The 21,338-nt window shown below is 36.3% G+C and overlaps 1 protein-coding gene across 9 annotated transcripts in view; it reads left to right on the forward strand.

Moving 5' to 3' along the window:
- Window positions 1-21,338, forward strand: part of FAT1 (FAT atypical cadherin 1) — a 104,819-nt gene that overhangs the window by 47,146 nt on the left and 36,335 nt on the right. For 6 of the 9 annotated variants that reach the window (XR_004356602.1, XM_032685389.1, XM_032685390.1 and 3 more), the window contains exons 4-8: window positions 4,611-4,672; window positions 7,474-7,803; window positions 8,317-8,527; window positions 10,706-10,774; window positions 12,723-12,862. Coding sequence is in view for 8 of the 9 variants with exons in the window: in XM_032685389.1 (XP_032541280.1) it covers window positions 4,611-4,672; window positions 7,474-7,803; window positions 8,317-8,527; window positions 10,706-10,774; window positions 12,723-12,862 (812 nt within the window). In the remaining variant the exon portion in view is untranslated. The remainder of the gene's footprint in view (window positions 1-4,610; window positions 4,673-7,473; window positions 7,804-8,316; window positions 8,528-10,705; window positions 10,775-12,722; window positions 12,863-21,338) is intronic. The other 3 variants (XM_032685387.1, XM_032685391.1, XM_032685392.1) reach the window with 1 other exon arrangement.

Below are 21,338 nucleotides of genomic sequence, written 5' to 3' on the forward strand. Positions count from 1 at the left end.
GATTTGAGTACAGTCTTGCCAAAAAGCTTATCTGAACACCTTTAGAAAGGAAATGTGGGCCTTTTCTGATGGTCATTGATTGTAAGGTAAGTTAGGTGTAAAACATTGTCAACTTGAAAACAACTGAAAGAAGAATGAAAACAAAATTGTCATCTTTCAGTGACAGTGATGAAACAGTCATGGATTATTATGTTACCAGCCACTCTGTCCATATTTCAGGAAGTATTGAGATATTGGAAGCAATTTAAAAAATGTCATAAGAGAATTTTCAAACAGTGAAACTTGATGCTCACTGTATTATGAGAGATGTCTAAGACATGACTTGATTACACTTAGTACTTTCATGAGGAGGAAACTGCTGATTCCAATGGACTTCTTAGCCGATCACACAAAAGAAAGGTATATTTCTCTGTCTAGAAGCAAAAGCTGTCTTGAATTGGATGTAATATACCATTTTTTAAATGAGAATGAAGGAAATCCTGCCTTGAGGTGAGACACCATGTTGATCACTTGGAGACATAATTGGTCTTCAACTTACAGAATGTGTGCTATAATTTGCTCAGTACTTTTGGGTTGTGTTATGCATTAGTTAAACTAGATTTTCATTACAGCCACATCTGAATTTAAAATCCATACTTCCTTCAGCTCTTAGACTGATTTATATATTAAGACCTTGTAAACAGATCTTAATATATAACAATATGTTAAAAAAAAACCCTTAAAAATTCATTAGTAATTTTTCAGTTTTGAGATTGCAGTGGGGGAACAAGAGCTTAAATAATAATTGACTGAGTTGCAGTAATCATGACTGATGAGAGCTTAAATGGCAATTGACTGATGCAGTCCAGAGAAACCATTTCTGCTGACTGGTTATGGTTTGCATTTAACACAGAGGACAAAAACCTCAGTGACCAAATACGGCCTCCCTTATATTTAGTTTATGTCTTGTATCTGTTGAAGTTACTGATAAAAAGTGTTGTAGTTGCTCTGAGTCAGTTTTGCTTCAAAATTGAATGGTTTGTCACAGTGACAGGTTTCTCACACATGCTGTCATTTCATTCAGCAATAAACAAATTCTCCCCATCTCATAATGAGGATTTCAAAACTGATTGTTTTACAGACTTCTTCAGAGCTTAAGTGAAATCATCTTTTACTTGCCACTCCTGTGGGGATGTGCTGTATGCAAAAGTGTGATCATGCATTTATTTGTCTAGAGGGAGGGGAACAGCAAGGAGATCTCCAAAGTGTCACAGAAAGGAGAAGGAGCTCAATCTAAAAAACTTGAAAACTTTTGTTTTTAGTAGAAAGAGTAGAGTGGTGGCTCTTTTTGCAGAGCTGACTTATATTAGGTCCAAAGATTCTCCCCAACCCTCTTAACAGAGAGTCCTAAAAACCACACTGCATAGGAATACTTGACTTTATTATCATGGCCATAGTTCAGAAAAGCTGTTCAACAATGGATGAAATCTGTTGGTGCAGCATTAAACATCTTATAATATAAAAAAAACTGGGAAGAAGGGAAAGCTGTAGTGATTACCATAACCAAACCTTTTATGATCTTAAGCTGAAGTGAAACACTTCTCTGAAGCTAAATTTGCACTTAGGAAAGTGTCTAGCAGTAAAGAGTTAAATAAAAAGAATGTCATGCATGTGTATGTGATTCTAAATCCAGAAGTGTTACATTTCCTTTGTTGGCATTACTTTCTGCTGAACATACAGGATATATATGGTGAAGACTAAGCCCTTCTGTTAGTGGTCTGAAGTGTTTTAACAGAAGTGTGGCATGCTTGGTTGAAAAGAGTGGAGGTTTTAACAGATCAAAGCTTATATATTTTGTTCTTACTGGATATTTTTCTGCTTACCTATTTGAGTTGTATTGACCAACTTCATTAATAGGAATTTTATCTGGAATTAGACTTTCTTTAACAAACTTATGTAGAGTAGTGGTATATGATAGAATTTTGTCTTGACTGCTTGCAGCAAAAGCTTATGAGTTGTTTTTTGTTTGTTTTCTTTTTTCTCCAGTGTTAATTGTCATTTACTAGCGGTGGCTCCAGTCTTAATGGCTCTTCATGAGGAAAAAGTGGATAGGGAACTGTTGAAAGGTGCAGTCTTTCTGCTCTTACATGTAATTGATGCTGCTGTGAGAGATGGATTCTTGTCAGAGGATGTAGACTATTCAGAGAAATGAATATTCAGATAATATTCAGAATATTCAGAGAAATGCAAGCATCATGAGGTATTTCCGCTAGGATTACTGTATTTTTCCAATGCTTTTTGAGATTTTCCCCATCCTCAACCCAACCATTCAACAGCCAACTCCTTTAGTGGCTATGCTAAAATCTATCCTTTTTTTTTGCGACTCTGGTGAGTCTTGAGATTAAACGCTTCAGAGGAGGGCTAGTGCTGGCTTTCTCTGGAAGTACTCAATAGAAAGTGGTACTTAGGAGAACTTTTGTTTCTTGAAGGCACTACAAGGCCCTTTGCTGGAGGAAAGCAGATGAGGCATCAACTCTGCCACTTATTCACGTCCAATTAATAGTCCTGTGCTGTTTCCAATAGAACCTGTGAAAAGAAAATGTGTGGCTTGACCAGACTTAGCCGGGAAATTAAAGCTTTGTTTAGAATATGTGACAATAAATATTTTCAATTGTCATTGTTCACAGCTCTGTAATCTCCATGTGAAGGTTAACAGAGAATTGTCACATCCTTTTTTTCTCTCTCTTCCCCCCCTTCCTAAATTCACAGTAATAATGTGACTTTTTTCCTTGCTATTTGTTTTTGGTTTGGGTTTTTTGTTTTAATTTTCATCCCTCCATTCTTTGTAACTTACCAAATGATGTATCCTAACAATAGTATACATATCTTCTATGGGCTGTAAAAGCATAAAATTATAAAGCAGGATAAGATGATACATCATTGTCTAGAATACTAGATATATAATGGATTTGATACGATGGAAAACCAAATTGCTGGAAAAACAAGGGAAGATTTGACCATAATTGAAACAACTGTTATTTGCACTATCTGTGCTTTTGGAGAACAGTTGCTTGAACATTTGACAACTTTAATATTGCCTTATGTAGGTTTTGTTCATATTATTTAGTACAGGCTGTCTATTTTGTTGGTATATGTAGACTACAGCTGTATTTTGACAGAAGCATTGAGTAGGTATGCACCTGTGGTACACAATTCTGTTTCTGTTGGCCTTTCTCTTTTAAGTGAAATTGAAATCTTTATTGCTTTTCTTACATGCTCTGCTTTTTATCAGCCGTGAGACAAAATTGAAGGCTTTTTTTATTGGAGCAGACCAATGTTGAAAACTTTATAAGTTTCTATAAAACTTTTAATTTTGCTTATATGAGGTCTTATTAATAAAAAGTTTACACTACAGTTGGAAAAAGGAATATGAAGTATACTGCCTGTGTCTTGATCTCTTATTTTATCCTTAATTGGGTAATTGCTTCCCTGTTTTTCAGTTTGACAATTAAGGATCAAGATGTCAATGCTTCCCTGTCACTGTAAAAAGCTGGGATAGTAAGATAAAATATTTCACGACGTTGCAGTGTTCTCTGTAGTTAACGTATGCTGGATTCCTGCTTCAGAGAGTATGGGATGCTAGTGGCTTAAGCCAGGCAAATACAAGTCTTGGTGTTTGGTTCATGAAAAGCCAAGTTGAATCTAGCAGGATTTAGTAGCATAGGTTCAATGCTATGTGAACAAAGCAGTGGTGTTTGTGGGGCCAAGTTGTACCTGCGAACAGATTAATGGCTTTCATGCAGCAAAGAAACTGAGTTATCTCTTGCGTCTGCATCCATGACACACCATAGCAAGCCATTCCACTCTGATTGAGAGTTGACCAAGTTGACTTTTCATTAAACTCAATAGTTAAAATTTTGAACTCACTGTTAGGAAGAATTAATTCAAATAAGATTCTTTTGTATTTAATTTTCGCTGTCTTTTTTCACCTCTGACTGTTCAACTTTTGTCATTTAAAGCAAAACCCATCACACCTTTCTAATCTTGCGTCAAGGGCATATCACATTCTTGTGACAAAATGTAACATCATGAATCAAAAACTTGTGGTCATTCTCTGCTATTGTCAACAGCAACCGTTTGACTCCTTGTCATTGCCAAATCAAGCCAACACAGACAGATTGCTCTGGTTTCCACCATTACTGCATCTCTTCAAGTCATCTTTTTTTGGTCATTATCACTAAAAATACAAATAGATGTTTCTCTTGAAGAGATTGGAAATTATTCAGCAAATATCTGTAAGCACCCTTTGAAAAAGGCATATGAACACCCTCTGAAAACAAGACTTCGTGAAGAGAATTACATGCATTACTTCTATCAGAAACATAACATGCACAGATGTGCTGGAACACTGAAATGTGTTTGTTGTCAGAGTTACAACAGTTTAGTTTTCATGGCTTTTAAGGATCGAAAACCCCTCATCCCTTCCCTTAATGAAACCGTAAATTCTGTAAAAATAGGAGACCACCTAAGAAGAAATTAAGATTGAGGATATCAGTAGCTGCTGATTAAACCTAACCTTCATTCAATTCTTTTCTTGAAGGATTTGATTAATTATTCTCTTATATTTACAGGGCTAATTACAACCACATCCAGAAAACTAGATCGAGAGCAGCAGGGAGAACACATACTGGAGGTAAATAATTTCTTTAGTTCTCTGAAAAACAGTGACTATAAGTTCATTGGTCTTTTACAGAGTTAAGTTTACCAGGCTTGATTATTATGAAGAATTTAAAGAACTGGATTTTAGAAGTAACTTCCTTCTATGTTCATTATTTTACAATGCAGGGAACTACCATAAAACTACTTATAAAAACAGTGTCTTGGGGCTTTCTCATAAGAAAAGAGTAAAGGTACAAATTGAATGCAATTTTTTGGTTTTATATCTGTAAACCAGGATTTTCTTTCAAACGGTACAAAGGCACAGTTGTTAAAGCGAGTGTGATTCCTTTTTAAATTTTCCTGTGTAATTATTGGAATAGCTATTTCAGCCTAACTTTCGCTGAATATAGGCTTCTGGAAAAGAAGTGCAGAATGTTTTTTCTAACACTGTGGATACAAACTGATCGTATGTGAGTAGCCCTATTTTCTGTGTAACATATTTGCCAATCACAGGAGTTGCAAAACATGCATTATAAAGCCAGAGTCCAAGAGCACGACATTTGTGACATAATACTTTTATTTAGCTACATTTAATTGATTGCCTTGAATTTTTGTAATAGCTTTCTGATTTTCTGTCAAACAACATGAAAAGAAGACAGCTTTAAGTCATCCAGTTTCACAATGTTGTCAAGCAGTGTAACAGCATGGTACTTCACTTGTAATGAAGAATTAATATTCACAGTGATCCTTATGTATTAAGATTTATCTGGAACCTTTATCATGCCTTTCCTCGTGGATGATAGATAAAAGGAGTTGGCTGCAACTGGAGTTGGCAAAACTAACATTAAAGCCAGAGAAGCAAGTCTAGACTTATTCAAAACTTGTGAAATCCTTAGAAAGCTGTTCTAGTAGGAATGCAATGACTGCATAGACTTGGGAGATGAATGCATTCCCTGTTAGCACAAACTATCCTTTTGCCCAATTGCAGTATACATACAGTCTTCCTGGACCATTTCTATCCCTTTGGTGCATTGCAAGCTGGATTAATGCAGCTGTTGGACCAATTTTTTTATCATTATTTTTGTTTCTATATCAACTTTGAAAAGAACTCTTTACACCTAAGTAGCAATAAGGCAGAATATCCTCTGCAGTGAGTTTGTAGTAGTAATAGTAACAAAGTTAATTGCAAATCTGATTTAGTACTAGCCACGTTATTTCTGTAAATTGTAAAGTCATTATATTATTCTCTTTTCAAATTGTCTCATTAAATCTGGTTGCATCAGTTTCCCAGAGCACTTCATGTCAGTTTTATCTTATTTCTTGACCACTGCTATGTATATTGGTTGTAAAATTGGTATATTGTGATTTTTACCTCTACACATATTATACTGACTTTTGTATTAGATTTATACAGTAAATAAAATGAGCTGTGGATTATTTTCTGACCCTGAAGCCACCTGGCACAGTATGGCTTTGATTGCTTACATCTTATCCCTGGAACAGGTTGGCCATGTTCAAGTTGCCTGTTGAGAATGGTGTCTGAATTGTGTGAATTCTCAGGCTGCAGCCAGGCAGTGTGTTTTTGTGCTACTTGTTCTGGGCCAAAACTGGTACCAGAGATCACACTCACAGTATAATGTTATGGGCAGTTGTCTGATAGCAGTCATGCTAATTTAACCTTAAGTTTGTAACCTTAAGGAAACATGTACAGAACTCAGAAAGTTTAAGATTGCAATGTCATGTAATGGTACATAGATCCTCCTGGTTTCATCATTCCTATAAAATAGCAGTTTAAGCTGGTTGCTCTTTAGTTTGGAACACGGGTTATTGCCTGTTGGTGTAATTTATAATCCTTCATTCTTTCTGCATTTTGAATTCCAACTGGTTGTTAAGTTTTAACTAAAAGTATGTGAAATATCTGATGGAAGAACTCTTGAGTACAGAGCAATACTGACAGATAGCATGGCCCAAAGTAGCAGTTTTCCCATGTGTTAGTTTTATGTTTACAACTTTGAAAATAGGTCAAAAAGAAACCTGGAAATGTGCAGAATGGTGGGCAGTATTATGAGCCAAGTGCTGAGCATCTGGCTAATTAATTGAGCATTGAAATGTTGACCAGATGGGTTGGTGGGTTTATTCCTTGTTTGCTATTGAATTTGATCCTTGACTGAAGTTCTGCTTACATAATAGTAACTAATATGCCCCGTTTTCTTATTCCCAATTTGTAACTATTTTCTGAGTGCCAATTGGCACTTTCTTATGCAGTTATTTTAGACTACCTTCAAGTTGTTTTCTCATGTCTTAGTGTTCTCTTTGTTAATGTCAGCAATGCCTTCAAAACTGATGTTGCCTTCAATTCAAAGAGATTTTTCTCAATTTGCATTTGTCTTCTGCTTGGCTCAGGGCAGTGCTAATTTTATGTTAACGGACATGTTATTACATACCCCTTTTGATTTCCTCATTTGGAATGTGCTTTGTTTTTTTGGTTGAGCTTGGTTGGGTTTTTTTGTGAACTGAAAGGTATGTACTGGTGTTCCATTACAAGCACTGAAGGGAACAGATACTCATTTATGTGGAAATCATGCCATCTGTTAGAGATGAGCATGAATATTTGCATTTCATGTGTCAAAATATTAAGATAGTAGCTGAATAAGCTTTTGTAGTGCCTTTTGTAAATATTCAACTAATAGCTTTATGCAGTTGTCTTTAAGTGAAGTTAGGGGAGAACTTTACAGTTGTCATAGGCAGTTGTAGGAAAATCTGATTTAGGAAGAGCATTGTTGGAAGGACTATGTTTGAATTGAGCACTAACTGTACCCTTTTTAATAAAAACAGGTAACAGTGACAGACAATGGTACTCCTGCAAAATCAACAATTGCACGGGTGATTGTGAAGGTCTTAGATGAGAATGACAATAAGCCTCAATTCTTGCAAAAGTTCTACAAAATCCAGCTTCCAGTGCGTGGTAAGCCAGAGCGAGAGAGAACTGCTAGGAGAGAGCCAATCTATCGAGTTATTGCTGCAGATAAAGATGAAGGCCCCAATGCAGAGATCTCCTACAGCATTGAAGATGGTGATGAACATGGCAAGTTCTTTATTGAACCGAAAACTGGAGTGGTTTCATCAAAGAAAGTTTCTGCAGCAAGGGACTACGATATCCTTTCAGTGAGTCAAAGTCTCGTATATCATGAATATGTAAAGTGTTCTTTTATCTGTTCATTTCTTATTCAGCAGCTGGCAGATGAGTGCAGTATCTGAAGGGAGAAAGCTTCAACAAATCCAGAAGCATTGTTTTGTGGGTTTCTTTGGGTTTTTGTTTTGGTTTGGTTTTTGTTAAAGGATGATTTCAGATGTTTGTATTGTTAATCAAGAAACTTCTGTTCTTTTCCAGAACTTGACAGGTAATGTATGTGATGAGGGAACATGAACAATCAGTTTGACTCACCTTCAGGAAGAAAGCAAAATAAAAGTGAATTTATGGTAACAGTTTGTGCTGCTATCAGGTGCTGCACACTTTTTCTCCATTTGCTGCCCAGATAATGAAGGGCAAGTGGCACTTTGAGAGACACTTAACCTTTTTGGATATATCTCACACAAGCAAAATATGCTTGGAGCTTATTACTACTTTCTGTTTATGTGACATAATGATTTATGTGATCCTGTGTGTCTGTTTCACAGATTAAAGCTGTAGATAATGGTCGTCCACAAAAATCTTCAACTACACGGCTTCACATAGAATGGATTCCAAAGCCCGACCCACCCACAGAGCCTATTTATTTTGAGGAGTCATTTTTTTCTTTTACGGTGATGGAAAGTGACCCAGTTGCTCACATGATTGGTGTAATAGCTGTTGAACCTCCTAGAACACCACTTTGGTTTGACATAACGGGTAAGGATGCCTTAAGGGCCTTTATTATTAGAAACAAGTGCATGGAGTCTGAGATACTGGAGGGCTCGTTGCAGCTTGGTTTTAATTGCTCATCTAAGTAATGCAAGGGTTTGGAATTTTTTAGCTGCAGATGTGGATTTTCCCCCTTATTTTGTTCTAAATCAAAATTATTTAATTTTTATCAATGACACTATAAGATTAAAATTAAGCTGCAAAATATCTGTTGTGTTGCAGTTTTGAAAATGACTTATTAATATTGTGTCACTGAAAACTAATCAAATATTAATTAATCTCACAGACTGTAGGATAGGAAAAGAAATAAAATGCTGGTTTTCTGCAAATCTGGATAGTACACTCAAAGACAGATTGTACTGTTCATGTTGATTTTTTCTCCTAGGCTGCTTCTCAGTTTGCTGTCCCTTGATTCAGTATTAAAAGGAAAGCATGCAACGTTCCTAACCCCAGCAAACTTCTTCCTGTACATATTCTTTCTACTATATCATAACTTAGCTTCTACCATTGAAAGGGGAATTCTAACTAGTGATATGACATAATATGTTGATGTCATGGTGACAAAATGAATAGGAATTTTAAAAGTTTAGATTTAGTCATTAGTCCTATGAACACCAGTAATACACAGAGTATTCACTGTATGGCTGGTAGTAAAACCAAGTTCTGTTGTGTGTTAAGTGCTTTGGAATCAAGGAGAATGGCATAGCCTTATTTCAGGAGAGATGCTGAACTGTAACAAACTGTCTCTGGTCTTAAGGTAACCCTATCAGACTGCTTTTTCCACCACATTCATAAGAGAGAGAGAAGGATCTTTTTCACCTTGGTTACAACTGAAAATTTGAGCCATGATTATGGTATTAAGTTGTTTGGGAGAGTATATTTTTAATTATTTCTTAAAAGTTTAAGTATTTTGAACGTCTGTTTTGCTGATATGTATTTCCTAAGGAATGCTGAAAACAGCATTGGTTAAAAATAAAGTTTATGAAATAGACACATGTAGCAGGAATATATAAATGCCAAATACTTGAGGGTGTCCTCAAAAAATTTTCAAGCCCATGAGAACATACACAATTCGCCCCTAAAATCATGCTTCATGTGTGAACAACCTGTGATCGTATTGATAATTATTGCTAATTCATTAAATATTTACATAGCATTTTTTTAAATAATTCTTTTAAATGTGTTCTTGGGAGGAGGGGGGCAAAGTTCCTGTCCAAATAGCTCATAATTGAATAAAAAATGTTTGCATTTAGACAAACCAGGGGCTTATGGATCTGTACAACTGTGTAGAGGTAGTAAAGAGTTCAGGATGCTTGCTTGCATTCTCATAGGGGAAAAGCTCTCTGCATTAGAGGTATTTTGGGACTGAGGTGGCTCTTTCACTTTTCTCCCAAACACATACAAGCACATAGACATGGGAGTAGAAAAGCAAGCAGAAAATATGAAAATAAGTGAGCAGGAAAGATGAGAAGGTTTTGTGTATCCAAATTAGGGTTATCCAGTCAACAGCAAACAGAAATGTCTATAGACCAAAGAGCATCCATTAAAGGAAGGGTTAAGAAAGTGACATTCCCAGAAAAAGTGAGCAGTTCATGGGAGTGAGAGTAGATAGAAGAGGCCTCAGAGGTTTTGGGAGTTTCAGTTTAGTACAGCAGTGGTGTTTTCTGGTGTCTTTTATTAGCAAAATTTGTTAATTAGGTTGGGGATGTACTTTTCTATTGTTCTTTATGTGTGTCAACTGCTATGGCCTCTGAACAGTGTGTACGTCTGAATGGAATTCTGATGATAGCACTGTTTTGATTTGCTCCTTCTAAGCATGCAGCACACTTTGGACATATACATATTTTTTATTGTATGCTTAATGCAGAAAATAGATGATCTTTTCCTGCTCTTTTTAGAAAGACATATACAGAAAACTTCAAGGGGAAAGAGCAGAACTTGTCTGAGTGTTGCAAAATAAACCCTTTTATTTTGACTGTGTTCTTAGTAAAAGTGTACTGGAAAGTCTGATATGTGATTATGTTGTGAAGTTATCAGCTGCTCTTACAGGTGGTCACTTTACTGCCCTCTTTTACTGTTTCTAATAGCATGAATGAATTTGATTGACAGCTTTCCTTTGTGTTCTGTGCTTGCTTTCCATGCTTTCTTTCTTTTTGGCTGAGCCAGGAGACAAGCTTGCTAGTGAAGTATTTTACATCTTTCAGATGGCTTGTGACCTGAACTGTACAGCAGAAGGTATCTGCTGAGATCACATAATTTATTACCAGATTATGAGATCTGAAATGAAAGCGTACATTTATAAACTATTTATTTTATTAACCCTTCGGAAATCAAAGTGCTCACGGTTGCATTTGTGACAGGTTCGTTTTTGTTTTGTTTTGTCATCATTATGTTTATACAGCATCAATTCTGAGCATCCAGTTTTGGCTTTGGCCAAAACTGTTGCTGTTACACGTTCAGTGTACCAGGTGCAGAAGTTTGGGTTGAGTTCTGCTTCAGCGGATCACCAGATATCACCACTACTACAAAAGTTAGGCAAGGCCTTTGTGATTTTTTTGATAAGGAAGGAAAAAAACTTGATTAGAGACCCTGTCTTTTTGTCAGGAAAAGTGGTTAAGCAGACTCATACTCATTCGCTCTATTCTTCCCTTAAAATGTAGATGACTTCATTGAGACATCCGAGAAAATGGTTTTGCCTACCAATTATAAAAGGAAAAGCTGACATATTGCACAAAGCCCATTAAAAAGATGATGTACACCTGTTAAGAAAAGAAAAAGCTGCTGCCTTTCATGCTGTCCAGTTTCTGTCTATTTGAGTGATTCAGAAACTGCAGCTGGGCCAGTAAGAGGAGCTGTCTTTCAGTTAAACTTGAAAAATTACATAATGTTGGTCATGATCAAATATCTCAAATCCGGTGAAGCAGAATCCAGCCCATCTTTCCTAAACTGGTATGTTTGTCATACAGTGGAACCTTCTAAAGGTGAAGTCCTTTTTACATGTGAATGGGGGCTCATTTCAGTATTTCCTGTTTTTTTCTTGGATTAAGTACAAATTTGCAATCTTTGAAACTTTACCCTCTCACTTCTAGCCTTGGCTTTTTATAAAAGGCATTTAGTGATCTACAAAGCTTAGCATGTAAAAACTTGTTAAAGGAAAAAAAAAAGGCACTCAGATGATATCTGAATGCTATCTGCTATCTTTGTAAAATATAATTAGAAAACCACATGCACGTAATTAGGAGAAATTGGTTCACCATATTCCACACTTGCTTGACCAAAATAAAAATTGATTCTTCCATTTTAGGCACTTCATTGAGAGGGCTAAAGCAATTGTAGTTAAATGGCAGTATTTATTATTGCTAACAATATTTAGACCTAATGGACATTGTACTCTCAGGACAGTCTGCTCTGGGTGGCATGATGATGATGATCAATTAAATGTTTAAATGACTGAGTGTAACTATTGATCTACACAGTCATTTAACTACAGCTCAAAGAGTAATCTGAATGTTTCACAAGGGAAATTAAGATAATTTGCTTCAGAGAAGGAACTTGGCCATATTTAAACATAGGGCATTTAAACATTTAACACTCATCTGAATCCTGCTTATCTCAGAATGCGTGAGATAGTGAATTCTTCAGATAGTCAACATTGAGATGAGGACTCTTCAGAGGTACCTTTTCTACCTTATCTACAGTTGTATACGAATATAGTAATTTGTACTGTGCTTCAAAAGACACAAATTTGACTTATGTCTGATTAAGAATTTTATTGTATTTTGATACAAAGTATCTTTTTCACTAATTAGCCCAATCTGCACAAAATTAACTGTCACATTTTATCCAGTAATTCTCAATTTCCTCCTATCTGGAATCATTAAATTCCCTTAAAAAAAAAAAAAAGAGTAGAGAATCCCGCAAATAAGAATTTACCTGCAGACTTTCCATGAGCCAGACAAATCAGCTTTGTCCAAAACTACTCAGTTTTAAATATGTACAAGTAGCACTATATCACATTGCCAGGAAAAAAACCCGAAGTGTTTAAAATAAATGTATGTATCAGTCTTTGTATATACAGTTTCACCTTCATTAAGCATCTGAAGACAGAACATGATCATACATGAAAATAATGAAACGATAATGCATTTTATTAATTTATCCCTCTCCTAATTTCCTGAACAAGGTGGCAACTATGACAGTCGCTTTGATGTGGATAAGGGCACTGGAACTATCATTGTCGCAAGGCCTCTTGATGCAGAACAGAAATCAAATTACAACTTGACAGTAGAGGCAACAGATGGAAACAGATCTATCAGCACTCAGGTAATGGACTTTCTAATTAAACATTTATAGAAGAAGGAATGTGTAGCTGGAGGGTGGGGAGAGTGTTGTGTTTTACCCTTTTTTTCATCCTGGACAATGACCATGGTTTATCTAAATTAGGGACTCTGTCTAAAATAGAGGTGGATTCTGATATTCATAGAGCCATGTTGTTTGGTGGTTTAGGTGGAAGGTTGTATGTTATGCTGCTGTAGTTTGAACCAACAACTTTTGAGTTATATCATGTTCTACAACTAAATAGATGAAAACAGAAACTAAGCTCTTGCATGCATAATCTTCTCTCAAGAAAAGGATTAGTACTACTTATATGAATTACTACTCCAGCTCCCCCAAAATCACTAATTTGATTACTGTACTTGAAATTTAGAGACGACCATTGTAAAGTTTTGTGGTTACAGTCCCCCTGCAAGATGTGGATGACCAGTTGTACAGCATCCAAGTAATGTTTTATGAAACTGAACTGCTCCTTCTGCATAGTGTACATATAGAAACAAGGTTTAGATGATAACATCTCTTCGTATCTTCCTTCCTAAGTACTTTATTTTAGCTTTGGTGGAGGTAGAGATTGCTGCTTTTTGGAGATTGTTTGGCAATCTCAGACAAACCATTTTTTTTAAATTACCTCTCTACTAAGGCTTTATGGTGGTGGCAATTCTTTGCAGTTGGACTACTAAGTTCACTCTAAGGTACAGAAGCCTTTTGTGGCACTACTGGAAATAACTCATAGTAAAGTAGGTTATAATGTATATCCCTTCTGTTTTTCCCATCTAGTTTCTTTCCCCAGCCCAGAACCTGAATATATTTGAAAGTAAAGTTTAGCTGAGGTTGCTGTGAATAGAGCCATTAACATAGAGGAGCTCCACTTTTCTTCCAAATAGAAGGGAAAGGATTTATTTACAAGATAAAGACTGTTGGATTGGGACAGTAATGTGTCTGTGTTACATATCCCTATCATTGACCTACCCCTCAGGAGCTCAAAGAGCAATAAGTGGGTTGCTGCTGTCTTTTCTGTAAATAGAAATCTGTCTCACAAATGCAATTTCTTGTTGTTCACCTTCTATGCAGCACATATGTTTTTCTGTTATCTTTTCTAATTTCTTAAATGTTGTCTTCCTGCTTTTAGCCAGAGGAAAAGATGTTTCTTGTCAATGTTTGGGATTTTAAACACAATCTTTATTGAGCAGACTGCATGTCTGGAGGCTCAATAGTTCAAATAGACTAAATTCGATAGGAGAAAATTGGAAGTTGAGCAGTTTCCTATGAGAACTGCCTTTTCCTTTAATGATGACAATTGTGAGTGATTCTAGACCATGAATCTTCAAACACAGCAACATGTTCCCCAGTAGGAACTTGCTGCTATCATAGCTATGATGCCGCTGCTTCTGGTGCTGATGAACACCATAAGGGGTTTGAAGAATCCTGCTGTAAATTTATTGCCTACTTGTAGTAAAAATATTGAGCAAATTCACTTCTGATTACAGAATGCTGGATAGAAGGCATGAATTACTTTGGAAAAAAAAATAGAAGAAACACAAATCCAGCTAAAAGATAATTCCTTTTGCCAGAAAAGTCAAAGAGGCAGCAAGAGGCTTTCCACACACTCTTCCCCCTCTACCAAAAATGCAGTCAAAAATGCCACTATGCAATGTGTTGGGGTAGTCTGGGGACTATTGAAGGCTTACTATGTGGTCTTGATGACTGCAGATATTCTCTCCACTGCTGATACTTATGTAGCTGAATTTATGCAGACATCCTCAGCTGTCACAGTTGAACCATAATCTGCTTTGTCTTTTAGAACAACCAAGGACTGGAAGGTCATAAAAGTACTTTAACCCTCACCCCTTCTCTTCCTCTGGGTTATGCGATTCATTCAGTTCTTCTTGGAAATGCACAGTGTAACTTTTGTCCAGTTTCTTTAAATTCATTTGTTATTTTAGCATTTTGTAAAGCTGAGTGAGCATTATGAAAATTTACCACAACACTCTTCTCCAGAAGAACTGGAGTAGTAGTCTTAAATTTGTCATCTCTGCGAAGTCTTTTTCTATGATTTTCTTTTGTATCTTTCCTTTCCTCTCTGTTAGAGTTGGCAGGATCAGAGATTGTGGTTTCTCTTACAAACAAGCACAAAGGCTTCCTTTGCATTGTCTTGCATTTGTCCTGCTTCTGGGATAAGCGCAAGTTGTGCTGTTGCTGCTGGAGTCTCACATTACTGTGGTGTACAGATTGACGAGTGCAGACTAGTTCAAACTCTGCAACTGTTGGTGCATGAACAGATTCCTGATTTTAACTGATTCTCTTATCTCCCCCATAACTCCTGGCCCACCCAAATGGGCTAATCTGTTAAGATAACCCTCAGGACTGTCATTCAAAGGATACATTTCAGATATGAAATGTTGATATGAAATCAAAGTTGAAGGTGTGATGTATGGCTGCCAGTGTGTAAATTCCCTTACTCATTGCTGAAATAATGGTGATTAAAGGTTGAGTGTTGACATGCTGTTGGATTCTTCTAAGAGCTGATTAACAGTTAAAATGGAGTGACAGGCAAAAGAAGTTCTGAATTCTGAGTGCATACATGAGGAACGACAATATGCTGCACACAGCTTTTAACTTACAAAGTAATTGCTGTAAACACTGCATATACAGTAAACAATTTAACAGACCTTGATTAACAGCAGATTAAGTCATTTTACATTTCATTTGAAAATGACATTTGCAAGAAATTGAAGAGGGGCACAAGAAATGAAAATCTTATTGTGTAAGAGCAGTGTATTGTATCTGACTTTAAACTGGAAGGCATTTGCTGGCCTCAGGCCATTAACATCTGTAGCGCATTTGACTCTTTCAGGACTTGAGTTAAATAGCTTTTGTGAAAAATCAGTAGTAGGCGGGGGGGAGGCTATTAGAATTTTGCATGCATCTAAAATGCCAAATGCATGATGCAAAACAAGGACAAACAAATTCCAGGCCTACAACACCTAGTGGTGTTAGAGATGACTAGGAAGGAATATCATTAAAAATAAAACAATAATTAAAAAAAATACAAAAATTAAATAATTAAAAAACACAACATACTTATGTACTGAAATAGAACAGGTTATTCACAAGCTGTAAGTAGCAATATATGAACTACTGAATTTGTTTGGGGGGAAAAGAGAAAGAAAGAAAAAAATCCTATTTCTAGCTATTGCCACTTGTCATTGCTGTCTATCAGGTTTTTTTCACTGAAAGTAATACTTCAGATGGTTTAAAGCCAATTGGAGCATTTTACCTATTGCTGTGCTATTTCAGAATATTAATCTTGCTTTATGCAAAATTTATATTGATATTATACTTTGGGAATGAAGTATAGAATATTCTTCATTTATTAAATATGCATTTTTGCTTGCAGTCGCCATTCTGCTCCACAGAGACATTTGAGAACTGGAATGCAGTTATATTATCTCTGGATAATAAAATTTTTTGTTTATAAATTTATTATAAACATGTCAGTGTAACTATAATGTAATTATGGGATAGGAGTAGAATTTAAACTCTATATAGAATCAGTACATAAAAAATATTAAAATGATCCAAAGGAACATTGTGTTTAAATATTGCTAACTGAGTATGTTTTGTCAATGGCACATATCTCCTCTGCAAATTACTAGTAATAAATGCATTTCTTTTCAGATTTAGGTTTCACCTGCCAAATTATTAATACATTTGAAGTCCTTCCTCAAAGTAATCCTGGGCTGTTATGTTCTCTGTATGACCAGTGTGCGTTGCTCTCAGTGAGAACTGTGAGCAGAGGGGCAGTTGTGCAACACAGCCCTTGTATATCCTTGCAAAATGAGTGAAGTTTCTTTAGTTCCAGAGCATTTTATTTCAACGATCACATTATAGTCTGTTAATATCTGGTTTTTTCTATACTGTGTATCTTAAATGAGCAACACTTTCTAAAGAGATAATATTAGCATATTTCATTTGAATTTAATCTTAGAATTTCATTGAGAAATGTCCCATAGGTGCTTTTATTATACATGTTACTATAACATAACACAAGTTATTAACGTGTTTTGTTCTCAGGCACACTAAACCGTATTTTTCTGTGTGGGTCTTTAAAATTGCACTCCCAATTATTACTTTAATTGCTTTTCATTCAATTTGAAGGCCTTAACAGTTTACATGAAAATTTTGTCCTTTTACATTTAAAAGGAAACTGCACATCTAGTACCTGTCACTTAGCCTCAGTAAAAATTCCTGACTTTGAAAGTAGGGTTTCCTTAATAATTTATTCAGTAGTTTAGACTGGAAGGAGCCGCTGGAGTTCATGTAGTTAAAAGTCCTGCTCAAAGCAGAGCAAGCTGTAAAGTTGATCAAGTTGTTCAGGGACTCATCAGAGTCTAAGTGCCTGAGATGACAGGGTGTAAGACCCTAGGCTCCAAGCTACAAGCTCACTAAAGGGCTTATACTTTAAAAATATACAAGCCTTCACAAATTTTATTAGAAGAGCCTTCAGCTCTTTTAAAACCGTAAGAGAGAGTACAAAGGAGAAAAGCTGCACGTTTTCTTGGGAGATACTTTTACTGGTAAACTTTTAGTTAATAAGGGAATTCGGCGAAAGTTTGAAGGGCAACATTCAACCAAATTGAAGCATTCAACAAAGCATTGATTTAGCACATGCTAGCCCATACAACTTAGCACAATCCAACCCATCCGGTCTCAACCTACCCAAAAGAAAGGAGATTAGGGGAAGAAGGAGTGAAGAAAGAGAGAGAAAAAGAGGGAATTATAGCTACCACCCCTAGATCCAGCATGCAACCACCTACCAGAGTCCAGAAAGATGGCAGGGTCAACACACATGGAGAGCACATGTTGCTTTTATTTGCTTTGGCCCCCCAGGGCCACACCCACAACCCCTGTGAGGGACTTCTGGTGTACCAGCCAATTTGGGACTGGGTCAGGGGCTCCAAGGTGTGGTGTTGGGCAGTGCTCCCAGGCTGCTTTTGACTGACAGTGCCCCGCAGTTGCCCAGGGAGACTCACAGAGGGTGGGGTATGGGACAGGACATTACCTCACCTGGGTGAAATTCAACCTGTCCCTTTCTCTCCACATACACACACCACTGAATTGGTCCGAACCAATAACTAATATAACAATCCAGTGTCTCACTTCTTTGGACTTGCGTTTATATTGGTGTTTAACAACTCTGCTTGAAAAATTTTTTCTTATATCTAATCGTAGTTTCTCTTATTGGAGCTTGCGAGTGTCACCTCGTGTCCTTTCACTATACCTCTCTGAGTCTTACTCTCTTTCCTGCAGCCTTCCCTTTACACAGGGAACTGAGAGCTCTTCGATCCCCATGATTTTAATGGCCTTTCAGTGGATTAGTTTCGTTTTGTCAAGATCTCTCTTGAATTGCAGGACCTAAAACTCTAGTGGATCTACATTCCCACCAGTGAGTGTCAAATAGAAGGGGGTACTTTCTTTTCCCCTGTCTGCTGCTCCCCTTATTAAAGCAGTCCAGCATGCAGTTAGACAAGTTACCCGAAGGTTACCCATCAGCTCATGTTGTGCTTGTCCACTGGAATCTGTGCAGCGGCATAAAGTAACATTAGTGAGTGAGAAATCAATCATAAAGTAACTTAAACACCTTTCACTTGAATCTAAGATTTTGGGTATATTTAAAATTATTGCATTTATATAACAAATTGCATATTTCTAGTTGTGTTTACCAGTGTGGAGAAAAACTGCATGCCTCAGCAAGTAATTTGACAAGTGATAGAAAACCTGAGCAAACCATTTGTAGTGACTGAGTCATGTTTAGCAAAAATATTTTTGTTAATCATTCATATTTAATAGTGCTGTACATTTTGAGGAGCTATCTCCTTATCTGTTCAGTACAACAGTACCTTTTTGGAGAATGTCTCCTTATGGGTCATTTTAACTGCTTCACTAGCTAATATCAGAGAGAGTTGATGCTAAATCGTGATGCTATGATCAACAGATCACTTTTCAGTTAAGCTATTTCACTGGATATGTGATTAGTCCCACAGGTACTAATGCTGGTTTCACAGTCACTACATTCCTGGCATTTAACTTAGTACTTTGCATGTTTTTTGTGGTGCTCCATTCTAGAAATACTGTTTTACTGTTTTCATTTTGTGTAGTACCAGCAGCACAGGTGGACATGTCTTCAGAGCAGAAGATTGATCTAATGCAGTTGCTCTGGAGTTACATACCCTCTCACCTCCAATTTTGACCTAAGTTTCTGTATTTCATAATCTGGGGGTAAAAATAGGCATGAATTTAAATAGAAATTTTAATTTAAATTCATAAATTTGATACTCTGTCTTTTCACTTGCTGTTTTTCTGAGTCTGAACTTAATCGCTTGGGGGTGGTAGTTTAATAAAAAAATTACTTTGAGTTCATTTTGAAAACATAATATCCATTAATGAAGTGTTGTAATTGTATATGGGCTTTAAACCTTTTATTTATAAAAAAATACTTTTATAGTTTGATTTGTATTTGGTGTCGGGTTTTTCTGCTGGTTTGTTTGTTTTTTAATTTGTTGGTCATCTTCATTTGTTGTCATTTTTCATTTTCCTGAGCCACCAGTGTTCAGTGAGCAGGTGCTTTTACTCAAATGCTTTGTAAGTGACTGTGTTGGACCCTTCTGTCTTACTTTTTCCAAGAGGCATTAAAATGTATTTTATTTATACAAAACTTAAAAATAAACCAACAAGTGTGCTTGTGTTGCTTTATTGCCCCTCTCTAATCATGACAATATAAAAAGATCACACTTTAAAGATAATATTCATTCTTGCTTTTCATTTTCCAGTTGAATTTGGTAGTAAATGTATTTAAAAACTTGTCCTAATATGCATCCTGGGTCACCTACCATTATTTTTTTCCCCCACTGAAAGTCAATATCTATTCCAGCTCTTTGTTTCCTTTCTTTAATTGATTTCTATTCCATGACAAAATCAAACTCCTTAGTCTCCATAGCAACATCTTGCAAGGGATTTTATCACTCTGCTAAATGATTTGGTTTTTTTGTACTTCTTCAGTTTTCTGAGAAATCTAGTAGATTGTGGGAGGCATTATTTTCCTGTATGGGGATAGTCTGTATTTATCCTAACAGGCTGCTTAAAACACTGAAAAACTACCTATGTTTATGAATGTTTCCCCAAATGTACTATTTTGTGGATTATGCATAGTAACCTTACACTACATCTACTAAAAAGCTTTTAAAGGCTATGGACACACGTACACGCGCATGTGTGCCCCCTTCTCCACCCTGACTGGTGGTCTGGAGGTGGAGCCCTGTATTATTAACAGCAAGTCTCACATTAGGAGTATTATCACCTCTCTCTCTTTCAAGCAGAATATGAGTGTGATTTCCATCTTGTCTTGGTGACTTGTTTCTATTTAGTATCTTATTGCAGCACCACTGCTTTGCCAGTCTCATTTTTTATTTTATTTCATGCAGTGTCATGCACCCTGTTGTTCTTGATGAATAAGACTGAGGCAAAATTGTAATCTGGAACAGGCTCTCCTCCTCCTTCATTGTTCTTTATATTTCCTGATGGTCTCGCTTACCCACAGATTGTTTGACGGTTTCAAATAAATTTAAAGCTCTTTTTATTCCTTACCTGCCTTATTCCATATCTGGCTTCTGACTCTTGAGATTCCACCTTTGCCATCTTCATTTCTATTCCCTTCTATATGCTTGTTTGTTCTTTTTTATTATCCAAGTGAAATTCTCAGTGAAAACAGTCTTTCTGGTGACATTTTCTTCAGCTATCAGAGTTGGCAAATCCCAGTTTTTGGAAGGACTTTCCTGTCTTATAATACAAAGTTATCTGAAGAATTTCACACCCCGTTGTGTTTCTTGATTCTCACTTCCATTAATCAATCTGCTTGGTGATACAGGACTTCATTACTTAGTTGCAGAAGTCTTTTTGTTGTTACTTAGAATTAAATCCTTCCAACAGTTTCCTCTACTGTTGGTAGGATTTGTAGGATATATTCAAGGACTGCCTATACCTCTCTGGAAGTTATTTAAATGTTTTCAGCCTGTATTAAAATTCACCATTAGGACAAACTTCTTGTTTTGGAGCTTAGAGTAGTAGTTGCAACCTGGGCTAATAGCCCCACATCTGAAATAAATATTTTAGGAATTTGTATGACTCCTGTTGATAATCTTAACACCTGTTTTTTCTTAGTACAAGTTTTAAGACACCAGTTTTATAAGGGTAAAGTTTCCTCTTCCTATAGCAGGAGGTATGGCTTTTCCTAATTATTTACCACCATCAGAATTCATCTCATCTAGTTTTCTACTGCATGCAGTTTGGTACCTTGTCTAAATTACATCTGTAGACTCCACCAGTTACCAATGGAAAGCAATAAGTATCTTCAAAGACAAATTTAACCCACTTATGATATCATAAATACCTGTTGATAGTCCTTAAT

The sequence above is a fragment of the Chiroxiphia lanceolata genome, chromosome 4 (genome assembly GCF_009829145.1).
Source record: "Chiroxiphia lanceolata isolate bChiLan1 chromosome 4, bChiLan1.pri, whole genome shotgun sequence".
NCBI lineage: Eukaryota > Metazoa > Chordata > Aves > Passeriformes > Pipridae > Chiroxiphia > Chiroxiphia lanceolata.